This window comes from Phalacrocorax aristotelis, chromosome 2 (assembly GCF_949628215.1).
Source record: "Phalacrocorax aristotelis chromosome 2, bGulAri2.1, whole genome shotgun sequence".
NCBI classification, from domain to species: Eukaryota; Metazoa; Chordata; class Aves; order Suliformes; family Phalacrocoracidae; genus Phalacrocorax; species Phalacrocorax aristotelis.
Window position 1 is genome coordinate 21,577,307 of NC_134277.1, and position 21,417 is coordinate 21,598,723.

Below are 21,417 nucleotides of genomic sequence, written 5' to 3' on the forward strand. Positions count from 1 at the left end.
GGAAAATTTAATCTCACAAAGGATGTAGTGAACCAGTCACTGCTTTTATCAGGCAAGGTGATCTGAGACATCAAGATACACATATAATGATGCGATCAATGTTCACAGATTTAGATAACAGCTCCTCTGAACAGCCTTCGTGACAATTAGAGAATACTATACAGCTGCTTCTACCTCGTAACTAGCTGCAGAAAATTTAAGTTGCATACATATTTATGAAATTAGTTGAGGTTAATAACCTGCTTGCAATATCCTTTCTCATTTGCAATACATAGCAAAGAAATTTTAAAGCAACTTGTTACACTTTAATACAAAGATTGCCCTGGCAATCCCCATCTCACAAGAGTGCTCTCAGTGTTTATACCGTAACTTAGGCTGTCCTAGACCATAGGTATCATTATAAAAAGAAAGCATTATTAGAATGGCAAGCAAATAACTAAACCGTGATGTCTGACTTTGAAAGAGATTCTCCCCAGTTAGGTTTTTTATTTTTTTGGAGGGGTTGTTTTTTGCTCTCTGCAGTCATCCTCTGTACTATTTTATTATGAGACAGGATGATGTCATTTGGCATCCATGGTCATAACTTACCTGACTGTATAGCAAATAACTTTCTTATTGTATTTTACTAAGAGTAGGCAAGCAAATAAATCCACAGGTATGGTTAGCTGTATTTATGGGGTAATTTTTTATTCTCAGTGAACTGAAAGATGACAAGACATGTCAAGTACTACCCTACTTCAACCAAGGTAGACAGGTGCATTTTGAAGAATGGAAGAGTGGAATCATTTTTACAGTAGGAGGGGATATTGCAAGAGGATGTAAACAATGTTAACAACACACTTAATATAACAAACTTTTCTATATAATTATTTTGAGCAGAATCTACAATGTCTTTGAAGAAATATTTTGAAAAACTCTTGATTCTCGTTAGTTGTACTTGCACTGATCCACATTCTATCATTTGTAATGTTACTAAAAAAGTTATCCTAACGGATGTCAGTTATCACTCACTCTATAGCAACTGACTTTTCCAAAAACCTATTGCAGTGAAGTAAAAAGATGCCCAAACCAGAAAAATATTCCAGAGAAATACAGAGACCTCCTTCCCAATGCATGGGAATAAAGGCTACTGTAAAGAGTTTTTACTTCTTGCTGAAGGGTGAGTGAATCAGTGCTATGCTGGGACCTCAGTGCTGCCTCCCCATCTTCGGGGTGTCTGTCTCCATGAATGTTTGAGAGAAGAAGGAAGACCTTGCTAAGCAGAAAGAAATGACGATGTGACATTCTGGGTATGAATAGAACATATTTTTTTTAAGTCTCAGTCTCTCCTACTTTTCTCTAAAGTTTGAAGAGAGAGTTTCATTAGCAACTTCTGTGCCCATCTTGAAGGAGAACTGTGGATGGAGGCATGTGTCAATGGAGGCATGTGTCAATGAGATGTCAGCCGCAGAAGATACTATCATTGTTCCATCATTGAGTTAGAATTCTGGGAACTGTCATTTCAGTGCACCACCCACACTACTGACTGCATTTTTAAGACCTTCATCTATTAGCATGGTGATAATTCCCTGTTGCCAATAAAACATTGGAGCAGATTTGATTAGCTATGCCATTTATGCCATCTGTCAACATGGCCATTTTATAATAATATAATTTTCAAGTGATGACCGAAATCAGCTCCTAGCAAAGCAATAACAAAGATGTTCTAGGAAATGAGAATAAGGACATTCATGAAATATAAGGAATTCCAGGATTTTTGTGGGTCCCAGGGGTACTGGTTCAGGGAGCAAAGGGAGAATTAAAGTCTCTGCATGTATAGCAATGATGATTTAGTATAACTAATGCAGCTGAATCTGGGTGACAAGACAGACACCAGAATCCTTTCAGGGAACTGTATGTGGGCAGAAAGGAGATGGAGATGTAATCAGATCTATCAGATGCCATTTACCTCTATTTGGCAGAAGCTATTTAAATGACAAGAAGTGTCCATCCAGTGCATGAGTTGAAATGCTTTTCTTTTTCTCTTTTAAGAGAGTTCTATGAGGATTATTATTATTATTATTATTAAACCAGATACCCTGTATACAGAAAATTCATTTAGGTTTAAGCTGTAAAAGCTAAAAACATAATGGAAAATTATCAGGAAGGAAAGGGACAAAGTCTGGACGGGAAAATCTTTTCAGCAGGTTTTGCTGGTATAAAACAAAAAAGAGCATTAAAATGCACAACACGTGTCCTTTAAACCAACTATTCCCTAGGTTTTTTTTGCCAGGATATCTGTAACAGCATATGAAGAATGAATTCTTGGGAACTGAAGGGCATTCCAGAAATCTGAAATTATTTCTTAAATACCAAGTAATTACTCTGCCCAGTTAAAATGTTTATTAACTCCTCTAAATAAAAGGTTAACCTGGAAAATTAAGTAGAAAATTGAACAGACATAACTCTTTTCTGCCTTTAACCACTAAGGAAGGCCCATCACATTAGGAAAATGTGACAATTAGAAAAATTACGATATTTTTATTAGGAAAAGATTAAGACACTGGCTAGGCTTTTTGAATTATTAAAAAAATAATCAGAACATTTTAAAGCAGAATCTCTTTCTAAGCTGAGGGAGATAGGAAGTAAAATATAAAAATAAATATATATATAAATATGTATATAAAAAAATACTGGAAGCCTTGAACTTCATGTCTGTCCAACTGAAAAAAAACCCTAATCACAGTGATTTTGGGAGGGAAAAAAGCACCATCTTTGTGCTTGGTCTGGCTTTGCCTCCATTTACAACAGAACAGACTCCATTTTTATTGCTCCATCCTTTGAATACCACTTTCTTGTCACACAGTTCACCTGGGAAAAGACTGTGTTTTCCTCCCTTTCTTATTTTCCACTTTCCTTTGTCACAAATGCAGAACTCTACCACAGCTCAGAGCGCTTATGAAGTTCATGTGAGGTGTCACTGTGAGTGACACTGTGGTATGAATTTGCATGGTATTTGAATGGAATTTGTCCTTAGCACCTAGCTCAATACACTAATCATGTATGTGAATTCAAGCATAAATGTGTTGTCTATATTATCTTTTACTTAAGCATATTGCTTAATTAGACTGTACTTCAGCATAGAATGACAAGTGGAATTGTTAGAAAAGGACTTGCTCCCACCTTGTTGTGCTAAGGTAAGGATAGCTAAGATGATTTGCTTAATACAAGGATTTTAAACTTACAACACTATAAACAGCATGTACTATTTTAATGTTTATGAAAAATTCAAATATAATAACTAAAGCATAGTTAATACTTGATGCAGCATATCTGTGTCTGCAGCACTGAATTCAATCATTGCCTTAACACTGCTGCCTCTCAAAATTTCCAATATTCAGGTGATGATAAGGAGGATCAGAGAGTGGCACTAATTTCAACAGGCAATCTTCAACTTGATGATGATTCCACAGTTTTATGGGACAGAAAGTTTGGAAAAATAAAGGTACATGTTCTGTAAAGTACTCCTGCAATATCATGTAGGCACAGAAGTCAAAAGACAATAGAAAAAACCTGTTATTTTGCAGTAAAAGAGATTGAACATGAGTAAGACTTGGTATTTGTAACTCTGACACAACATGTGAATAGGCAGTAGGAAATAAAGACTCCCACAGGGAACTCTTGCTGTTGGAAGAGCCTAAGAATAAATGTGGACTAGAAGAAGTAAATTTTATTTCCAATTCAACTAGAAAGAAAGGAAAAAATCCTAGTTAAAGTGAATCTTGCCAGACTTCTGATTAAGAAATGAATAGGAGGATATTTTCTATGATTTTAATGTCAGATACAACAACAAAGAAAGCATGTTGAAAAGCAGATAAAGAATAAAAAAGAAGCTTTTGCTAAAGGCTCTGCTTTGAATAACTAGAAGAAAAAAGAAAGTGTATGAGGAGGGCCCTCATACATTATGACATTATGGTATCAGAATTTCAAACAGAATCAGCAGAAAATAATAAAAATCAAATGTTCTCTGGGAAGGATTCACACTGAAATTAGCCTCTGATACTAAATTTCATTCTCCACTGCCTTTGTGCATTTATGCTGCACAAAGTGGGGATAAAGAGCTAACAGCAACAGAAGTTAGCAGAGAATTCTGATCTGTTGGTATCACCACCTGTTTTGCACACAAGAAATTACTCAGGGTTCGAGGCAAAGAGCTCTGAAGCACTACTGGTTGTACTTCACACTCTTGTTGATGATCCTGACTAGCACAATTAACCCCCCCTTTCTCACTTTTACATGATTTTCTGAACTATTTTCTGTCTTTGAGTATTCAAAATGACCTCTTCAGTTTTAAGGTGGATGCTCCCATGATCTTACACTTTTTTTTTTCCAATATTACATGTTACATATCCTTCTGGTTAAATAAATAAAAGTGCGTGGCCAGCTGCATTTTGAAAACTGCTATATAATGCTTTACACTGACAACCTCAGAAGTACAGTTAGCCTCAGATACCCATTGCTTTGTCTCTTGTTTTTAATATAAAAATATGGTCACCTTTGGAGAAAATATTTCCTTTTCCACTTTAGAGATGAGGAACTAGAGCATAGGAGACATGAAACGATTCAGCTAAGATAACACAGAGTTCTGTAACAGAACCTAGAGGTAAGCCCAGGTTTTCTGAAAACCAGTTGAGCATACATTAATTCCCTCCTCCAACGCTTCCCATAATACTCCCAAACATATGAACTGTAGAACTGGGAATGATATTGAGAAACATCACGTCTCAAGTGACATGCACCAAGGCACAGATCTCATTCACACATTGGCCAAGCTCCCTTTTTTATTCATATACTTTTACTGGGCTTTGGTCCTTTATAAAAAGCCACAGATAACATTAACAAATAGTAGAGTTCTTGGGACATGATCAAAGTGGCCTGGTGTCTAGAAACAGTATGAAATAGGGCTGTTCACATTTCTGTTATCACACATGAACTCCCAGCAGCCAAGCAATACATAACATGGCTGTCTCAGTACCAGTGGGCATCGGCATCTGAACTGCTAGAAAGACAAGTGCGGAGATGTTCTGGTTAGGCTAGGTTACTGCTTCTGTTACATCTCATTCACAAATCTAAAAATAGTAAAAAGTCAAAGGAAGCAGGAGCTATGACAGGAGAAGGAGGCATAATGTGCTGAACTGACTCTACGTAAGCCAAAGTTTATACGCCTGTAAAGGTATGCCAGTAAAACAGGAGAGCATTCTGCACAAAGAACATACACAGGTTTGAAACTGCATATTCATACTACTGCATTTGTGGAAAGTATGGATGAATTAGGGTTAAGAAAAACACCTGCTGAAAAGGCTCAGTGAATTCTTCAGCTAGAGAGAAAAAGAAAGGAAGGACATGAATCATCCTGTAACTGGTTATTTTCAAAGGAACTTAAAGTTCAGAAAGTTACTTGTTTCCCAAATTAGTATTCTACTTGCACCTAATTTTTTCTTTAAAAGCAAGTCAAATTCTGAAGTCAACATTCAGCAAGAACAGCCTGCAAAGCAGATTACCAAAGAATTACGGAACAGTTGGGGGTCATAATTTTCTTCACTAATTGTACATATTAATATTTGCTGTGATATCTGGTGGGAAGCCAGTGGTTTCATTGATGTTGTATGATAATGCAGATAGTGGAAGAGTTAACAGACCTGAATAGAAGGGGAACTAAAGACATAATGGTGCATAAAAAAGCCTTGATATTTAGGAATAATACTGAGAAAACTTCATAAATTTCCCTGAAATCGGGAATATTTCTACAGGGAAATGTTACAGAGTCCCCATTGTTTAGGTGACTGGAATGATTGATAAAATATACATGTTATAGAGAATCAGTAGACTACGCTGAGAAATTGAACAGTTTGCCTTAGCAGATCTTAATCTCAGATTATCCAAGTTTTATGAAGAGACTTGCAGGTTTCAGATTTGTCTAAAAAATTTATAGCGTCATTACAGAGGAGTATATGTATAGTGATATGTAAAATCTAAAACATTATGCTAACAAAAAGAGACTTTTCATTTATGGCCATTCCTTAAAGAGCAATATCTACGAGACTACAAGACAAATTATTTAAGTGATGCTCAAGTTATATTGAGGGGTACACCATAAGAGGTTAGCACTTCTGGAAAGTGGTTAAGACTACTGTGATCATTCTGGCTGTTTCCATACTAGTAAAATAAACATGCCCAGAAACATTCCTTGGCACTGAAGAGTGCTGGCACAGAATAGCCTATGCCTGAACAAGCAAACTCTCTCAACCTTGAAAAGAAGGAGGCTGTACATAGACTGCCAGCTGGGAATAATCCCAGGGACAGCCCAACTCCTGCACCATGCCTGGGAACTGTTCTGGACAGTGCTTCTGGGCATGGACTGAAATCATGTCAGGGAACATCATAACTATTTAATGGTTCAGACAATCATTTTCCAATTCCCAGAAAGCTTCCCAAGCTCTGTTTAATTTGCAAGTAATTCTACGTCAAAAAATATTAGGTATGAGAAGATGAACTGCAGCTGTACAAGCGACTATTTTGTATGACCACTGAATTGACGATTAAACATATCTGTCTGGGACTGACATTCTGCACTATATTTCAGTAAAACTGAAAAGGTAAAGAAAATTTGATACAGTGCAAAAACTTTCCATTAAAAAACCTTGATTGATTAAATGAAAACATACTTGATTTATTTAATTCCTTATTTATTTATTTCCCTTTTAACGAGAGCAGAGGAAATGAAGAATAAGAGTCACAAAATTGGTGGAAGACAGATTTCTCCATATAATGCAGTGGGCTGGATGCTTATATGGATGGAAGAAGACTAATGCTTCCACAAAAGTACACGGATATTAATCATATAAAGCATCCTAGAGTCAGGTGTGGTAACCTGGGCTGCCTGTCTCCACAGATATGTCCTGAATTTCTGTCCTGAACTTGGAGGTCTTCTGAAATGCTTTGTCCTCAGTTTCTGTTCTTTCATTTTTTAAAAAATGCTTGAATAGGAGAGAAAGAGCCAGTTGAGAAAATTATTATCTAGCCCAAAAATTTAGGATATAATGGGAAGGCATTATCTGGGTTCTGTAATATAGTCTCATGAACATTTAAATTTTTGATAAAAGATACACAGCAACTCATTTCTCAGAACATGCCATTTTCCAACAGTCAAGGAAGGAGTCAGGAGCTACAAATTAAATACATCTCGGACATGAAAGGGAAGAAATCTGATACTTTGCTTCTCACTAAATTAACGATCTGGCAAGAGGGCCTATTGGACAAAATGCACCTACTGTACAATCACTACTTTTGCTCATCCATTAATGAAGCTTTTTCTGTTACTGAATTCATCTGACAAATTGTCCAGAAGACATAAAGCTTGGTCAAATTTGTGTATTTTCTAATATACCATTGTTTGAAAAGAAAAAAACGCCCAAGTCATCCAGCTGTTGTAAGAAGTAAAAGCTGATTTATTTCAGTCTATTAGAAGAGAAGGAAATAGCAAAATAGCTGTAGCAGTGCTCTAGGTACAGTAATAAAACCATTACAAAATGAGGAACTACAGATAACCAAACTAACCTGTTTTAGTACTACCCTAAGTTTTATGATTTAGTTAGGACTATAAAAACTAATTAATTCCATTAGGACTGCCTTGCTTATACATTTGGCCCATATAGTGGGGCAACTGCTGTTGTAGGGGCTATCTGCTCCTTTAGAAACTAAGCACCTACTTAAGTTTTCTTTTTTTTTTTTTGTTTTCCCCTTGGCTTCCATATTAGAACTTTGAAAGGTTTTTCCCTCCAGAGTTGAAACTCCTTATATCCTGCTATACTTTGCTTTCAGAGTAGTGACCATGAACTATTTAAAAATTCACTATTTTCAGTAGGGGAAGAAACCAGTCAACTTACTTCTAACTCTTCTAGTAGCACAGGAATAGTAGTTAGCATAAAATAATATTAAAAAACCTATATATGATAGTCAACAGAGAGAGGAGTGAATGAAAATATCAGTAGTTTAGCAAATAAAGGTAACTCTTCCAGACAAATTAGTGTAAGTTAGCGAATTTCAGATGTGTGAAAAGAAGATGAGTTGGGATTTTACACATGCAAGAAGTGGAAGAAACAGCCTGAGTGCCAAGACAACAATCTAAGCAGGGTAAAAATTATACTGTAGAAAAGATGATATGTTGATATCTCATTATTTTAGGTTAAGATACATTATGTTGAGAAAACCACAGAAGAGTTTGGGACCCTAACTGCATTCCTTTGTCTGAACCTGTGCTCATACGGAGGAGGTTCCTATCTGCAGATGCCAAAACCTTCTTGAAGCTCTGCCTCTGAATTCAGGTAGAGTAGGCAAAATTTCTGTCTTACCCGGTAACTTCCTTCTCAGTGTTTTTGAAGTAATCTTTACTCTTGTGTTTAAGTAGCTATCTTATTTTTTATATTCATTCTTATTTCTGTTCTGTATTTACCTAATCATCACCCACCTATATTTCACATTACTGTACCATGCAAATTAACATCCTAACTCTTTTACATTATATTTTATTTATCCAGTGTAATGCATGAGCATGTTGTTAAGTATAGATCTTTGAATTTGTTATCAGGAAAGCCTGTTTTCTTTGAGACGCGTTCCTTGCACTCTTCTGATTATCCAGTTAAAGTCTAATAGTTACATTAGACCACAATTTGAGACATTTATTTGGACATCAGCCAGTCTATAGTGCCTGGTATAGAAACTCAGTCCTGAGAAAGCCCATCACATGGCATAGAACGATAACTAGAAGTCTGAGGCAAGTTTCTTAAAATGTCTAGGATACGTATAAATTGCATTCTGAGGCATCTGTCTGTGGAGCCCTTTCACAGACAAGCATCACCTTTCACCAGTGAAATAGGAACATGTTTGAATCCAAACTTTCTGGTACTAGCTATCAATGTAAGAAATGAACAGATAAAAATGAAACCAAACAAAAAAGAGTCTGGGGCTGTTGTGTACCTGAATGTGGTGCAGTTCTGCCAGCAAATGACTGTTTAATCCCAGAGTGAATGCCTGTTTAATAGAGCAGGGTAATACCCACTACTATGGCTATAGCACTCAGGGTAAACAAACAATGCAGAATTAAGTCTGAACTCAACTCTGTTGGGATTTGAAAGATTAATGGCTGGCACAGAAGTTGCAGCCCTATCTATAAATGGTTTTGTTTTATTGTTCCAATACAATAAATGAAGAATAAAAAGTTACCAGTATGTAAAAAATAGCAAAAGAAGCTTCTACAGAAAAGAGCTGTGCTACCTACCTATTTATCTACTGTTTTATCACTACGGTATCTTAGCCACATCTGTGAAACTAAATATGGAAATGAAACACAGATTTTGTGATCTTCCTTCCAAATTAATCAGCAAAAGTAAATAATCTCACAGGTATAAATAACAGATGGATGGCTACTTTCCCTCCTCTCAACAGGATTTACGTACTTAACTGTCCTCTGTATCTTTGATAACTACTTCCCGCATTTATAATAAAACACCTTAGGAATGTGATATATTTGAATGTGGTATACATGAGACAGGCTTTGCATTAAGGTCTTAAAACAGTCCAGGCAGTGATTCTTTTTGTATTGACTGTGATATCTATGTCTTGGCCAAGCTGCGTTGCAAAATTTGATACCACAGAAACCTGCAGAGTGGATAACGAACAGAGTTTCTAAGCTCCAGAAGACACAGCAACATCTTTGGCAAGGGAACCAGTCGCTAGTGAAACCAAACTCAGATTTTGAAAGGCAAATGATATGGTAAGAAACACAAATATACAATATGAGTAGTGCAAGTGATGTGGCTTAAATAAATCACTGTGTTTATAGCTAGATTAAGAAACTTTAAGATGCTTCCCAGTCTTAAGGTCCAGGACTTCACAGGAAATATTTCACCAGAAAGATTAGGATTTCAGAGTAATGAGAATTGTAGCAATCTTCTGCCTAATTTCTAGAAATAATTTAAAGCTTTGTAACCCAGCCTTGCATTTCTTAAAAATCTGGATCAGTTATGAGCATAGCTGTTGTCCTCATGTTGTTCTGAGTTATTCAGGAAAACAAAACAAAGCATACATATGTAAAAGTGTGTGACTAATGTTGCAGCTGTAAGAAAACTGGCTAGTTTCTGTATGAAACCAGGGTTCAAATTCAGGTGGGTAGATACTGAATCTCTTATTGGTAGGATACTGATAGTTTTATACTGTAGCTGGGGGCTGCTGAGAACATGAGTGAGCAGAAAGGAGGGCACTGCAGAAGAATGTGTGGGGGAAGGAAACTTGAGGAACGATGCTCATAAGACAAAGTTGTGCAGGAAAAAGCTCTGCCCTGAAAAAGCATTCCATGCAGCATTCAGGCAGTATGTGTCCATTTTAAGATATCAGCTTTGAACCAGGCAAGGGGATGATTGTACTCCAGTGAGTCCCACACCTGATCTAGTGAATTGGCCGGTCTTGCTGTGACGTGTCCTAGGCCTCTGAGAGCTACTGCACCTTCACTAGAGTTCTGTTCAGAGACTGAACTTTTTACGTTTATTTGTATTAATCATAGGAATTGTACCAGAAAATGCTCAAGGGGAATTACAGAAATTCCACAATAAGTCCATGGAATGCAGCTACTAGCAAATTCCAAAAACTTATCAAAAAATGTAGAAAGGCTATTTATCTGCTTTTTATCCATGTATGAATCTCAGTGAAAAGTTAGTTCATCTGGCTGCAGGCTAACTTTCAATAAAAGCATGCTAAAATCTCAGAATCATCTACGTTCCATAACATCAATTTAAATGCACTGATATGTACATCTTTACCATTATGTATGTTTAAAGGTACCTTCAGGCTCACTGAAGCTTATGCTGCCTTCTAAACAGAACTGCCATCCCACTTGAGAAGATGTATTACTATGATCTTGTGAGGCTTCGTTCATCAAACAATACCATCTCTGGGCTCACTCTGGTTTGAGAAAATGCTTTGTTCATTAAGCACTTCTGTGCCACTTTCTTTTCTTGCTTTACTCCCATCAGGCTTGCCATGCATACAAAATTCTCAATTATTGAATGCTAATTTCCTAACAGTTTCTTGAAGTTCATGCGTTCAAATTATCTTGTCAAATTAAGGGCGAGCAGCTTGGAAAACAGTTGAAGAAGTTGGGTGTGGAGCAATTTTCTGCTCAATAAAGTATAGATCTAGTTATCGTATCATTCTTATCAGTAATGTATCAGGGCTGACAAATTTACACAGTCATTCTTCATACATTTATTGCACTTGATTAAAAATCCAATTGCTGTCTCAACACAACTTTTAAAACAGAAGAAAAATATGTTGTATTTTAATCAGAGCACTCTGACAAAGGGCCAGAATTTCTCCTCCTCAGCTTTTCAATATGATTGCCCCATAATTGCAGAGAAACAGTATGCAAGTTAGAAAAATAGTGCTGACATTACTTTCCATATGTCACAGGGCAAATTTGACCTAATTCAGCAACCTGCTTGTTAAGATCTAGGTGTTAGGACTCTGCCACATTTTCCTGTAAAACTGCTCCAAGTATAAAGAACTGCTATGGTGGAATACAGATTCTAGAGACAGGCAGAATCTGGGCACATTTCTATCACTTTGCCTGAAGCAGCAGTATGATCAGCAAATTCATGAAGTTATGCACTTTGATAGAATTGAATATATTTTACAGAGTACACTATATTTTAAACCTCTAGCCCTTCTAAAGCATTTAAAATGAGATTTTCCTTGTCATTTGTATATGAATCTATTACACTGATTGGATTATATACACTCCCTCTGGTGGTTTACTTAATCCATACAAATGCCTCATTTTTTAATTCTGGAATTCAGTGGCTAAGATACTGTGGCCAATTTTGTAATAACAACACACTACTGTCAGTTAAATAGTGTTGGGATATAAACAGCCTGAGTATAAATCAGGAAGTCTTCCTCCCATCTTTTAATTTGGAATTGAAATATGTAATACCCCTAAAGCAAACAAATAAGGAAAATTAAAATCGTTAAAACCAGGAAGTATGTAAAATTGAGCATTTGAATAAAAATTGAGCTCTACAACTCAATGTTTATGAAAGCAGAAACAGGAGTAAAAATATTTTCAGGCTCACAAGGTAAAACTCCCTTCCTTGCACTGTACTAAGCGTTTTGCCATGCTGCACTCCAATGCCCAAGCTAGTTACCTCACCCATCAAAACAATAGTAACTTCAGTTCTTTACCTTCACTGTAATTACTTTGCATAAGAAATTCCAGAGCTTTCGAGGAGTGTATTTATAACATCTGAGTTAAAAACTTGTAGAAGTCAATATTTTTTTTTAAAGAAATTCATAGTTTTAGTAAAATACACTGACGGTCTTAGATCAAAGTATGTTGCAACAGGAGATTTTCACTACATGTTTGCTGCTCAATTAAGCTAATGTATCTGCACTCTCAGCTGATGAGTATTTTTGGCCCTGGTCTCATCCATTGCCTTTCTGTGCTCTGTAATGGAATCTGCAACCTTTGTTATGATGTCAGCTGCCAAGTAAGAGACAAGGGAAATGTAGGTACCAAACAGTAAGCTATGTGTGGAGAAATACCCTGTGTTTCTTATTTGGATTTAATTTTCTTTCATATACCAGGGGGTTTATGTAATCAGATTGTATGATATTTATTTTTGTTCTTTTTTTAAATGTAATTCTGTATGGGTGCTGCTTTGCTCAGCCAATAAATATTTTAGATCACATAAGACTTACTTATGATACAATATTGGATTTAACATGGTTTTTATAAAAATAGGTCACATGGGACATACAGAACAACAAACAAACAAATACCATAACCCTTTTCCTCTTCCTGATATTAAAAAACTTCCAGACATAAACTCGGATTTGAAAGTTAACTAAAAATGTTTCTAATTTCCTTCTAAAAGAAGAATAAACAAACAAGACATTTCAAGCTTGCTTAGAAGTTCAGAAGAGAAATAATAGGTGACCATTTTTACCTCAATTACCATAAAGGCACCATGGAAACCTGTCATTTCATATTTCAACTGTAAAATGTTTTCTTAAGAACTGCAAGTGCCTAAAGATTTTTCCCTTTCCTGATGATCAGCATAGAATGCAAAAAAACTTGTTTCTTTGCAAGTGCAAGGTTCTGCACCTGGGGAGGAACAACCCCAGGCACCAGTACAGGCTCGGGGTGACCTGCTGGAAAGCGGCTCTGTTGAGAAGGACCTGGGAGTGCTGGTGGACAGCAAGCTGACCCTGAGCCAGCACTGTGCCCTTGTGGCCAAGAAGGCCAACAATATCCTGGGCTCCATTAAAAGGAGTGTGGCCAGCAGATGGAGAGAGGTTATCCTCCCCCTGTACTCTGCCCTAGTGAGACCACATTTGGAGGACTGTGTCCAGTTTTGGGCCCCCCAGTTTAAGAAGGATGTGGAACTGCTTGAGCAAGTCCAGCAGAGAGCTACCAAGATGATGAGGGTACTGGATCATCTCCCTTATGAGGAAAGGCTGAGAGACTTGGGTTTGTTTAGCCTGGAGAAGAGGTCTCATTAATACTTATAAATATCTAAAGGGTGGGTGTCAGGACGATGGGACTAGACCTTTTTCAGTGGTGCCTAATGACAGGACAAGGGGCAATGGACACAAGTTGGAACACAGGAAGTTCCACCACCTAAACATGAGAAAAAACTTCTTTCCTGTGAGGGTGCCAGAGCAGTGGAACAGGCTGCCCAGGGAGGCTGTGGAGTCTCCTTCCCAGGAGACATTCAAAACCTGCCTGCACGCGTTCCTGTGCCCCTGTCTCTAGGTGTCCCTGCTCGAGCAGGGGGGTTGGACAAGATGATCTCCAGAGATCCATTCCAATCCCTACCATTCTGCGATTCTGTGATTCTTTATTACCAGCTTAGATGGGAACAGTGATTAACATAATAAAAGATTAGAAGTATAAAGACTTAAATCAGATTATTTTTACTGTTCCCAGACACATTTCTGGTTTTTCACTTTGCTCAGAACACATTCCATAAAAACCAGCCATAACCGGTTGGTTTACACAACTGATTTTGTTGCTGGCATATGGGATTAAGCATTGAAATTAAATATATCACAAATGGGATTCTTTCATTTTTTTAGCTCAGGACTGTTTTAAGAGTACAAGAAGCTTGGGGAGCTGTGTGCATACACATGGGCAGAATAACTCTGCCTAGAGTGCATGGAGTCTCCTGGCTCATCACTACACACAGAAAATCCAACATGGGAATTTGTGCAGGCTGTTCCAGGGCACTTTTCAAACCGGGGGTTTGCACTCCATGGGTCAATATAAACTGTTATGATTTCAAACCAGATTAGTCAATGCATAGTCTGGAAAACAGACACTCTTAAGGATGAAAGTGCATTTAAGCATGTAACATGAGCAAGAGCTTTCTGTGAACTGGGACTCCTAAAGCTTGAATCTCCCTTACCTTCTGGACGTGGGAAAGCTCCCAGCAGGGCTGCCTGGACAGCAGTGGCAGGAACTGACTCCGAGTCTCCAGGCAGCCACTGCCTGAGGGCAGTGGAGCTGCTCTGAGCTGGAGCAACGCAAGGGGTTTTCAGTGCTCAGGCTTAAGCACCTGGACATCTAATGGGCCACCTTTCAGGGGTGACTTGGGTTCAGAGGACCCACATTCACTTACCTCCTGTGTCTCAGGGTATTCTCTGATCATTGTGAGACTGTTGTGTAAAGGGAGGTGTCACTGCTGAGCCCTGCTTAGACTCAGGCAGCTGTAGGCACTTCCTGAGACAAAGCGTTTGAGCCCTAGAGACCTTTTTGTTCTTAGATACTTAAGTCCAGAGTTTGGTGGAAAGGTACCCTTAGTACTGCTCTCCTATTCTGCATAACTTCCCTTGAAAACATAAGTGAGCGAGCCAGAAAAACATTCTTGTGGATCTAGCCGTTAAGTGCCCTTGGCATAAGGTAGCCAGTTTTGAGCATTTAAAATTTGAATATAGGTACCAACAGTGACAGCTGAATAAAACTATCATCTAAACTGTACACAGTTCTTCTCCTTAGTTCTTCAGTACTCCAGTTCCCTATCTCCAATGTTGGGATGATAGTACCATGCTAAACCTGAGGGATGTTGCAAGGACTGGGAAATGCTTTTATCCTGTGTTAATGAAGCGAAGCATGAGGCACATTCAAAACCTGAGTCTCTAACATGCACAGGTTGCAAGCGTGCGCTCTTTGCTTATTTCTGAACTCACTGAATTATCAGTATCACTTCACTGCTGAAGTCTGAGATTTTCCTGAAGTTCATCCAAACAAAAACATAAATATCTACAGAATCTGAACATAAATATTTTCAAAACTTTGTATAAAGGTGGCTTTTAAAGATTCCTTGATCATTTAAGCATCGTATTTCCATTCTATTTCAGTGACCACTCTTTTAAAGTTAATAAAAACAATTTATTTCTTGGGCAATTAACTTATATTTCCAAGGGAACTCACTATTTCAGTAATGCAAGCAACTTGTACAAATTGAACCTATAATATAACAATGAAGTTACCTTGAAGCTTCCAAAAGCTTTCCTAGAAAATGACATCTCTAATGTGCAGGCTACACCAAGCACCTAGAGTATATAAACACTTTCAGAAGCATGAAAAGTTTATATAAACAGATCTAACATTAATGAATTCTCCCAGCTTTTACATGCTGGGATGTCAGAGCTAATGAAGAGCAAATAATCCAAGTTTCAAACAGAGGTGATTATTATGAGACGGATGCTAAGTGTTTCTGGCATTTTGTAGTCATAGGTGTTTGTGTAGGAGAAAGCTATGATACCATCTTAGCTTACATATTTATTAGTTAGTCTCTTTTACTTATGGAACATAAATAGTTCAAAAAAAAAAAATTAGCACCTAGGGGGGATCCTCCATCTGCTGAAGTCAGAAGAAAATGATGTGCCTTTGCTTTAGTCATAATGAAACTGTATGACATACATCATATTGGATTTCAGAGTGGATAGTTTGATGATCTCTTATGAAAAGGGAAACTGTCCTTTAAGCTTGTAGAGAGTGACAGGAGCAGAGGATTTTGCTCTGAATCACCTACAAGAACAACGTGCTCCTCCAAAGATTCCAGAGTTTGCACAGCAGCTGGGCTGAAGTCACAGGTAGGAAACAACGCACTGTTGTAGAATACAGTTATTTTCATTCCAACACAGATTGCCCACATGGGGGAGTACATTTATTCTGCAATAACTGCAGGTCAGTTTTCCTTGTGCAGTTACAGGTTTTATATAAACTTTCTGCTTTTCCAACAACTGTACTCGGTTGTGTGAACGATTCAATATATGGTTTAATTTTTATGCAAGGAATACAAGATGCTGTTCTTGGTAGTAACGTTGCTCTGGCTAAATGGGGTCATAACTTGTTGAGAGAAAAGGGTTGCAGAATTGGCATAGGGTTTTTTTTCTGCTGGATATATGTTTGCTTGTTACCCACGTGGGAATCTGTCTGCTCTGGGAGATCTCACTTTGGAGTACCAAAGTGCTACTCTGCCTCCACAGGAGGAACATCACTGTCTCTTACAGCCATATCTGGCCCTCATTGCTCCCTAACAGTCTCCTCACTAGCAAACAGGCATTCTCCCTCTGCAGAAATCTGAGCACTAGATCAGTTGGTAGATTATTGCCGCACTGGAAACCTGGCACTATGAAGTTCAAAGCCTTCTTCAGGCTTTTGCACCAAAGGCTAACTGTCTTCCCCTACCCTGGGCTTTGCCTACAGCCAGGAGAGACAGCTTTTGGTTTCTCACCTCCCAGACCAGCGTGTCCAGTCAGCTTTGCAACCCAGAAGCACTAGTCACACATTATTCCTAAGCATCTGCTTCTGCTTACTTCAAAAACCCCTACGAGCGCTCATTAGAAAGTGGACTGTAAATATTAATTTTCTTTGTACTCCAGGCAGTTCTGAAATGTCTAAGTTAATACTTCATGTAATGCTTTACCCCTGTTTTATCAAGCAGATTTTATTCGGCTGCAGCAGAGTGATGTATATCACACAGGAGATAAAAGTCTAGGTTGATTTACAAGGCTGGTGACAGAAGAGCAGTGACACACAGAAAATGCTGGAGCACCGTCATGAAAGAACTCAAAACTTTCCATCCTTTATGACTATTAACCAACACATTCAGATTTTCTTGTTGAGCAAGTGCTTATCACATGCAAAAAGAACATTTTAACACAGCGAGTTTATTTTTGAGGGGAGCAAAAGCACAATGTGGTACTGAAGTAAATTATTCTGAGTACTCTCTGGTGATCAGACATCTCCACTGAGAATGGAATAAATCTTTTTTTGTATCTCCCTAAAATGAATAAACATGCTGAGGAATAGCAAGGTAAAAGAAGAAAAGCACTGGACTAGAAGGCAGGCGAGAGTATCCAGACCTGGTAGGGAGCAGAAAATTGTCAAAGCTGAGACAGGAATGAGTACTGATCATAATGATCCTGCATCCTAACCATATAAATGCTTAGTCTTCACTTTTTGGACAGCAAGTCGCCTCTTTTCACAAAATATGTATCCACTTATTGTTTCAGATTTGCTACTCTGTAGAACTGAATTAGTTGAAATAAGCTGCTCATTTCAGAAGCTGGAATGACAGTGGCCAAGAAAGGTGATGGGGCTGATGCAGACATCATCACCAAAGCCATGTTTCCAGAGTAAATAACAATTTTAAAAAGAAGGTGTTAAATCTAGTATAAAATTAAGATGTTCAGGGGACTGGACCATAGCCTGAGAGGTTTTCAAGACCAAGATGAACAGAGTCATGGGCAAGCTGGTCTGGTCTCATAGCTGACCCTGCTTTGAGTGGTAGGTTAGAGTAGATGACCTCTAGCAGATCCTTCCATTCTGAACTATTTTGTGATTCTATACACAATTCTCCATTTGCTTAAAATTTGGCTCAGTATCACTCACCTTTATAGATGCAAATTGGATGGTATGACTGTTTTTAAACTACTGAAATTCCCGTGCAGAGGCATAACCTTAGTTTGCTTTGCTGGATACATCATTTTTTTAAGGAATCAACTCCAGTTCCTGCTTTTGCTGCTAGTCAAACAGTGTACAAACACAGCCTGCATGAAATGAGTCTTGCTACTGTCAGTAATGGGCTAATTAACAGGAATAAAACTGTGCAGTCTGTCTGCTGCAGCTTGTCAAAGGCACAACTGTACTGCAGCGTGGAGCCAGCTGTTTCTGGGAAACAGTGCAGGACTGCCTCACAGTAGGTTCATCTTTGATTGCACTGTTAACTTCACAGGCAAAATGAAAAGCAAGATTCTTTTCATGCAAACGTTAGTTGAATAGAAATAGGTGTGTTGAGACTGTATATTTTCCAGCAGTAAATTACACCTTGTCAGTTGTGAAGGGGCAGCCACAAATTCACCTAAATACGTGGAAGGGAACACAGTGCAACTGCATGCCTGGTGTTGCTTCTTGCTAAAGGTGAAGAATGAAACTCTTTTAGTTCTCCATGGTGAATTTGTGCTTCGGTGAGTGAAACAGATTTTCCAGCAATTCCAGAACTCAGGAAACTCAGTTCTTCAGAAACTACAGAGCAAAACAAGGGATCTCAGAATCTGCCTGTTCTTAATAAGAGGTCTGAACTTTACCATCTCTTAAAATCTTACCTGCTAGAATTGAGTTTATCCAAAGAGAAACTAGAACTCTGGCAACAAAGCAACAGACCTTGTTCAAATCAAAGCCAAGAGATTCTCAGTGCTACAACATTTATTAATGAAAGTAGAATCAAGCAGTTCTTGAAAGCAAGAAAATGGCTGAAGCAAGCAAGATCTTTTCATGCTTCCTTGGTACAGTTTTCTACAAGTATCCTTACTCTTGAATATGTTTGGTATGTTTTCTGTGAAATGATTTAATTTTAATTCCACTCAAGAGTTTTTTACAAGACAAACTGACAACAGAGTGACTTCTCAAATGATTTACTAAGGGAGCAGACACTTAAGAAAACATAATAAAAGTGACCTGAGGTTCCTAATTCTGTACCACATTCATCAGCTATTTATCAGTTCTTCAGCATGGTATCAAATTATTACACTGTTTTAGACTGCTAATAATGTTTTCTCCTTTCATTATGCATCCATTTTATACATGACATTTCTGAACCTAATCACTAGGGCTGAAAACACAACAATAATAAATATCCATTATGATACTGTATTTTGTGTCAGAGAACTGGTATTAAACAAATTCTTGCTTTGAAGGTTTAATGAAGGTCAGTGACTGAAGAATTTTTTGGAAAAAGTACAGCTGCAGAGTTTCCATTTCGTTGTCTGCACTCCAGCTGCTCCACAGAGTCTAAATTGCTCCTGCTACCGACTCAACTGTCCTCATCAACATGGCAGTGAGAGGTTGAGGAGATCCAACTTACCCACTAAGTATAATGAGAGGTTGAAAGACAAAAGACTCTGAATCTTTGGATGTGTCTGTCTCACTACTGTTAAGAGAACAAGTATGCCTTTATAGTTACATTACCACCCCACATCTCCATGTGGCCAAATTATTTTTGATGAAGCCAGGAATATAGGGAGAAAATATGAATTTTATTATGATTTCAACTTCTTGTTCTCCTTCAAAAGGTTTTTAAAGTAGGGTTAAGGAAACAGGAATAAGGGCTTAGGTCCCCAAACAACTCTTTTGACCATTCTTGCTTAATTTCTTTGCTGAAATGAAATGGGACAATGATGTATTGCTAGTGATCACAACTGAGGTGTATATTTATGTGAATGCATATATTTAAGACTTAAACACCCTGTGTGCTTAATAACCTATGGGCAATGTTTTTGGATATGCACTAAACACAGCTGCATACCCATGCGAAAAAGAAAAATCCTTTTCCTTACCTTTGGAGTTTACTGCACCAGCTGCAGTTGAAACCAATCTGGGCAGTGACACAGGGACCACAGCTGGTAAACTGGAGACAAGCTGAGATGTAGAAAAACAACCACAAATGATTACATTAGTCTCACAAATAATTCTTATAAAAAGCGCAAAAGAAGGGTACATCTTCTGATAATATATGCTTAAGGACTCAAGAGGTTCATAGATGTCCAAAATAAGACACTAAAACCAGCCTACTACAATGCATTGCACAGATGTATGCACAGAGGTACATTTTAGCTGTATGATTCCATCTGTATTTCATTTGTAAATGTATTTCCACTTCCACAACTATTCATTCAGCTTCATTGCTAAATTTTTATCTTTCCGCTTAATAATTTTTCCTTAAATCTCTTTCTTCCCTGGCTCCAGTGTTGTTTGGTGTTGCTAACATTCAGAAGTAAGCAGCTAAGACGACTTACAGGAAAGTGTGCAAGAACTATAACTGAATTAGAAAAAAGAAAAATAGCTGTTTCTGTTCTTTTCACAGTAGTACAGCTGGAAGTTTAAACCCAGAGCTTTCTAAACAATGTAGTTTTACGGTGGACAAAAGAGGCAGATAAACTGCAAAATGTATTCGGGGAGATTCCTTTGCAATGTGATACACAGTACACAGAAGAATCTGTGTTTGCCTTGCAAGCATGAAAACTGTTCTTTTTTTCCTTGAGATAACAAATTTAACCATTCTGGAAAAATAAATTGGCACAGATTTCATTCAAAACTTACTGGGAGCTATATACCTATAAACTAACCTGAGATACATGACAATGCACTGGATAATGCATCATCCATCTGGGAATAAATCTGAGAGAGGATAAATGAATCTGTCCATGATTCCAAGTCCACAGATAAAACAGAATATTTTAAATTGTGTTGGTAGGAGGGGAAAGGGGGATCCTTCACAGATCTGGCTCCTACCCATGTTATATTTTACTTACTTGGAAGAGGTATCATTTCAACAGCTGAGAGATTGGTTATCTTTGACATCTGTAGCTCCACCCTGTGATACTCATAAATTGTTCTTCTACGGACATCTGCCAGGAAAGAAAAATAAAAATATTTTCACACTTTTTGATTTTGCAGAGTGTAGATTGTGAAAAGTAATGGGTATAATGATTGCTCACTGTTCCTTAGGTGCACACATGACACCAATTTGCTTCAAGAATATATTTTTAAGTTTAGACACCATGAAGGAACATGTAAAAGATATAGACAGAATTTTTCACTTGAGAAACTATCACAGCTGACAGAATAGGTACCTATTCCTGGTAAGAGATTATGAAAATGCTGAGTGTGCTCTCAAGCATCTTAGTCATTCATTTAGGCAGAAATTCTAGAGAGTATACTGTAAGACATTTTAGGGTATATTTCAGATGCTTGCTGTCCTAAGACATTTCTTAGCTTACAGACTTGAGAGAAATGCTTTATATGCTCACTTTGTCAGT

General features: G+C 37.7%; 1 protein-coding gene across 1 annotated transcript in view; it reads right to left on the bottom strand.

Moving 5' to 3' along the window:
- The window catches only part of PLXDC2 (plexin domain containing 2), a 278,669-nt gene that overhangs the window by 36,815 nt on the left and 220,437 nt on the right, over positions 1-21,417 (bottom strand). Inside the window, exons 8-9 of the mRNA XM_075082687.1 lie at positions 20,911-21,006; positions 19,936-20,017 (exon numbers count right to left, since the gene is read on the bottom strand). Coding sequence (XP_074938788.1) covers positions 19,936-20,017; positions 20,911-21,006 — 178 coding nt within the window. The remainder of the gene's footprint in view (positions 1-19,935; positions 20,018-20,910; positions 21,007-21,417) is intronic.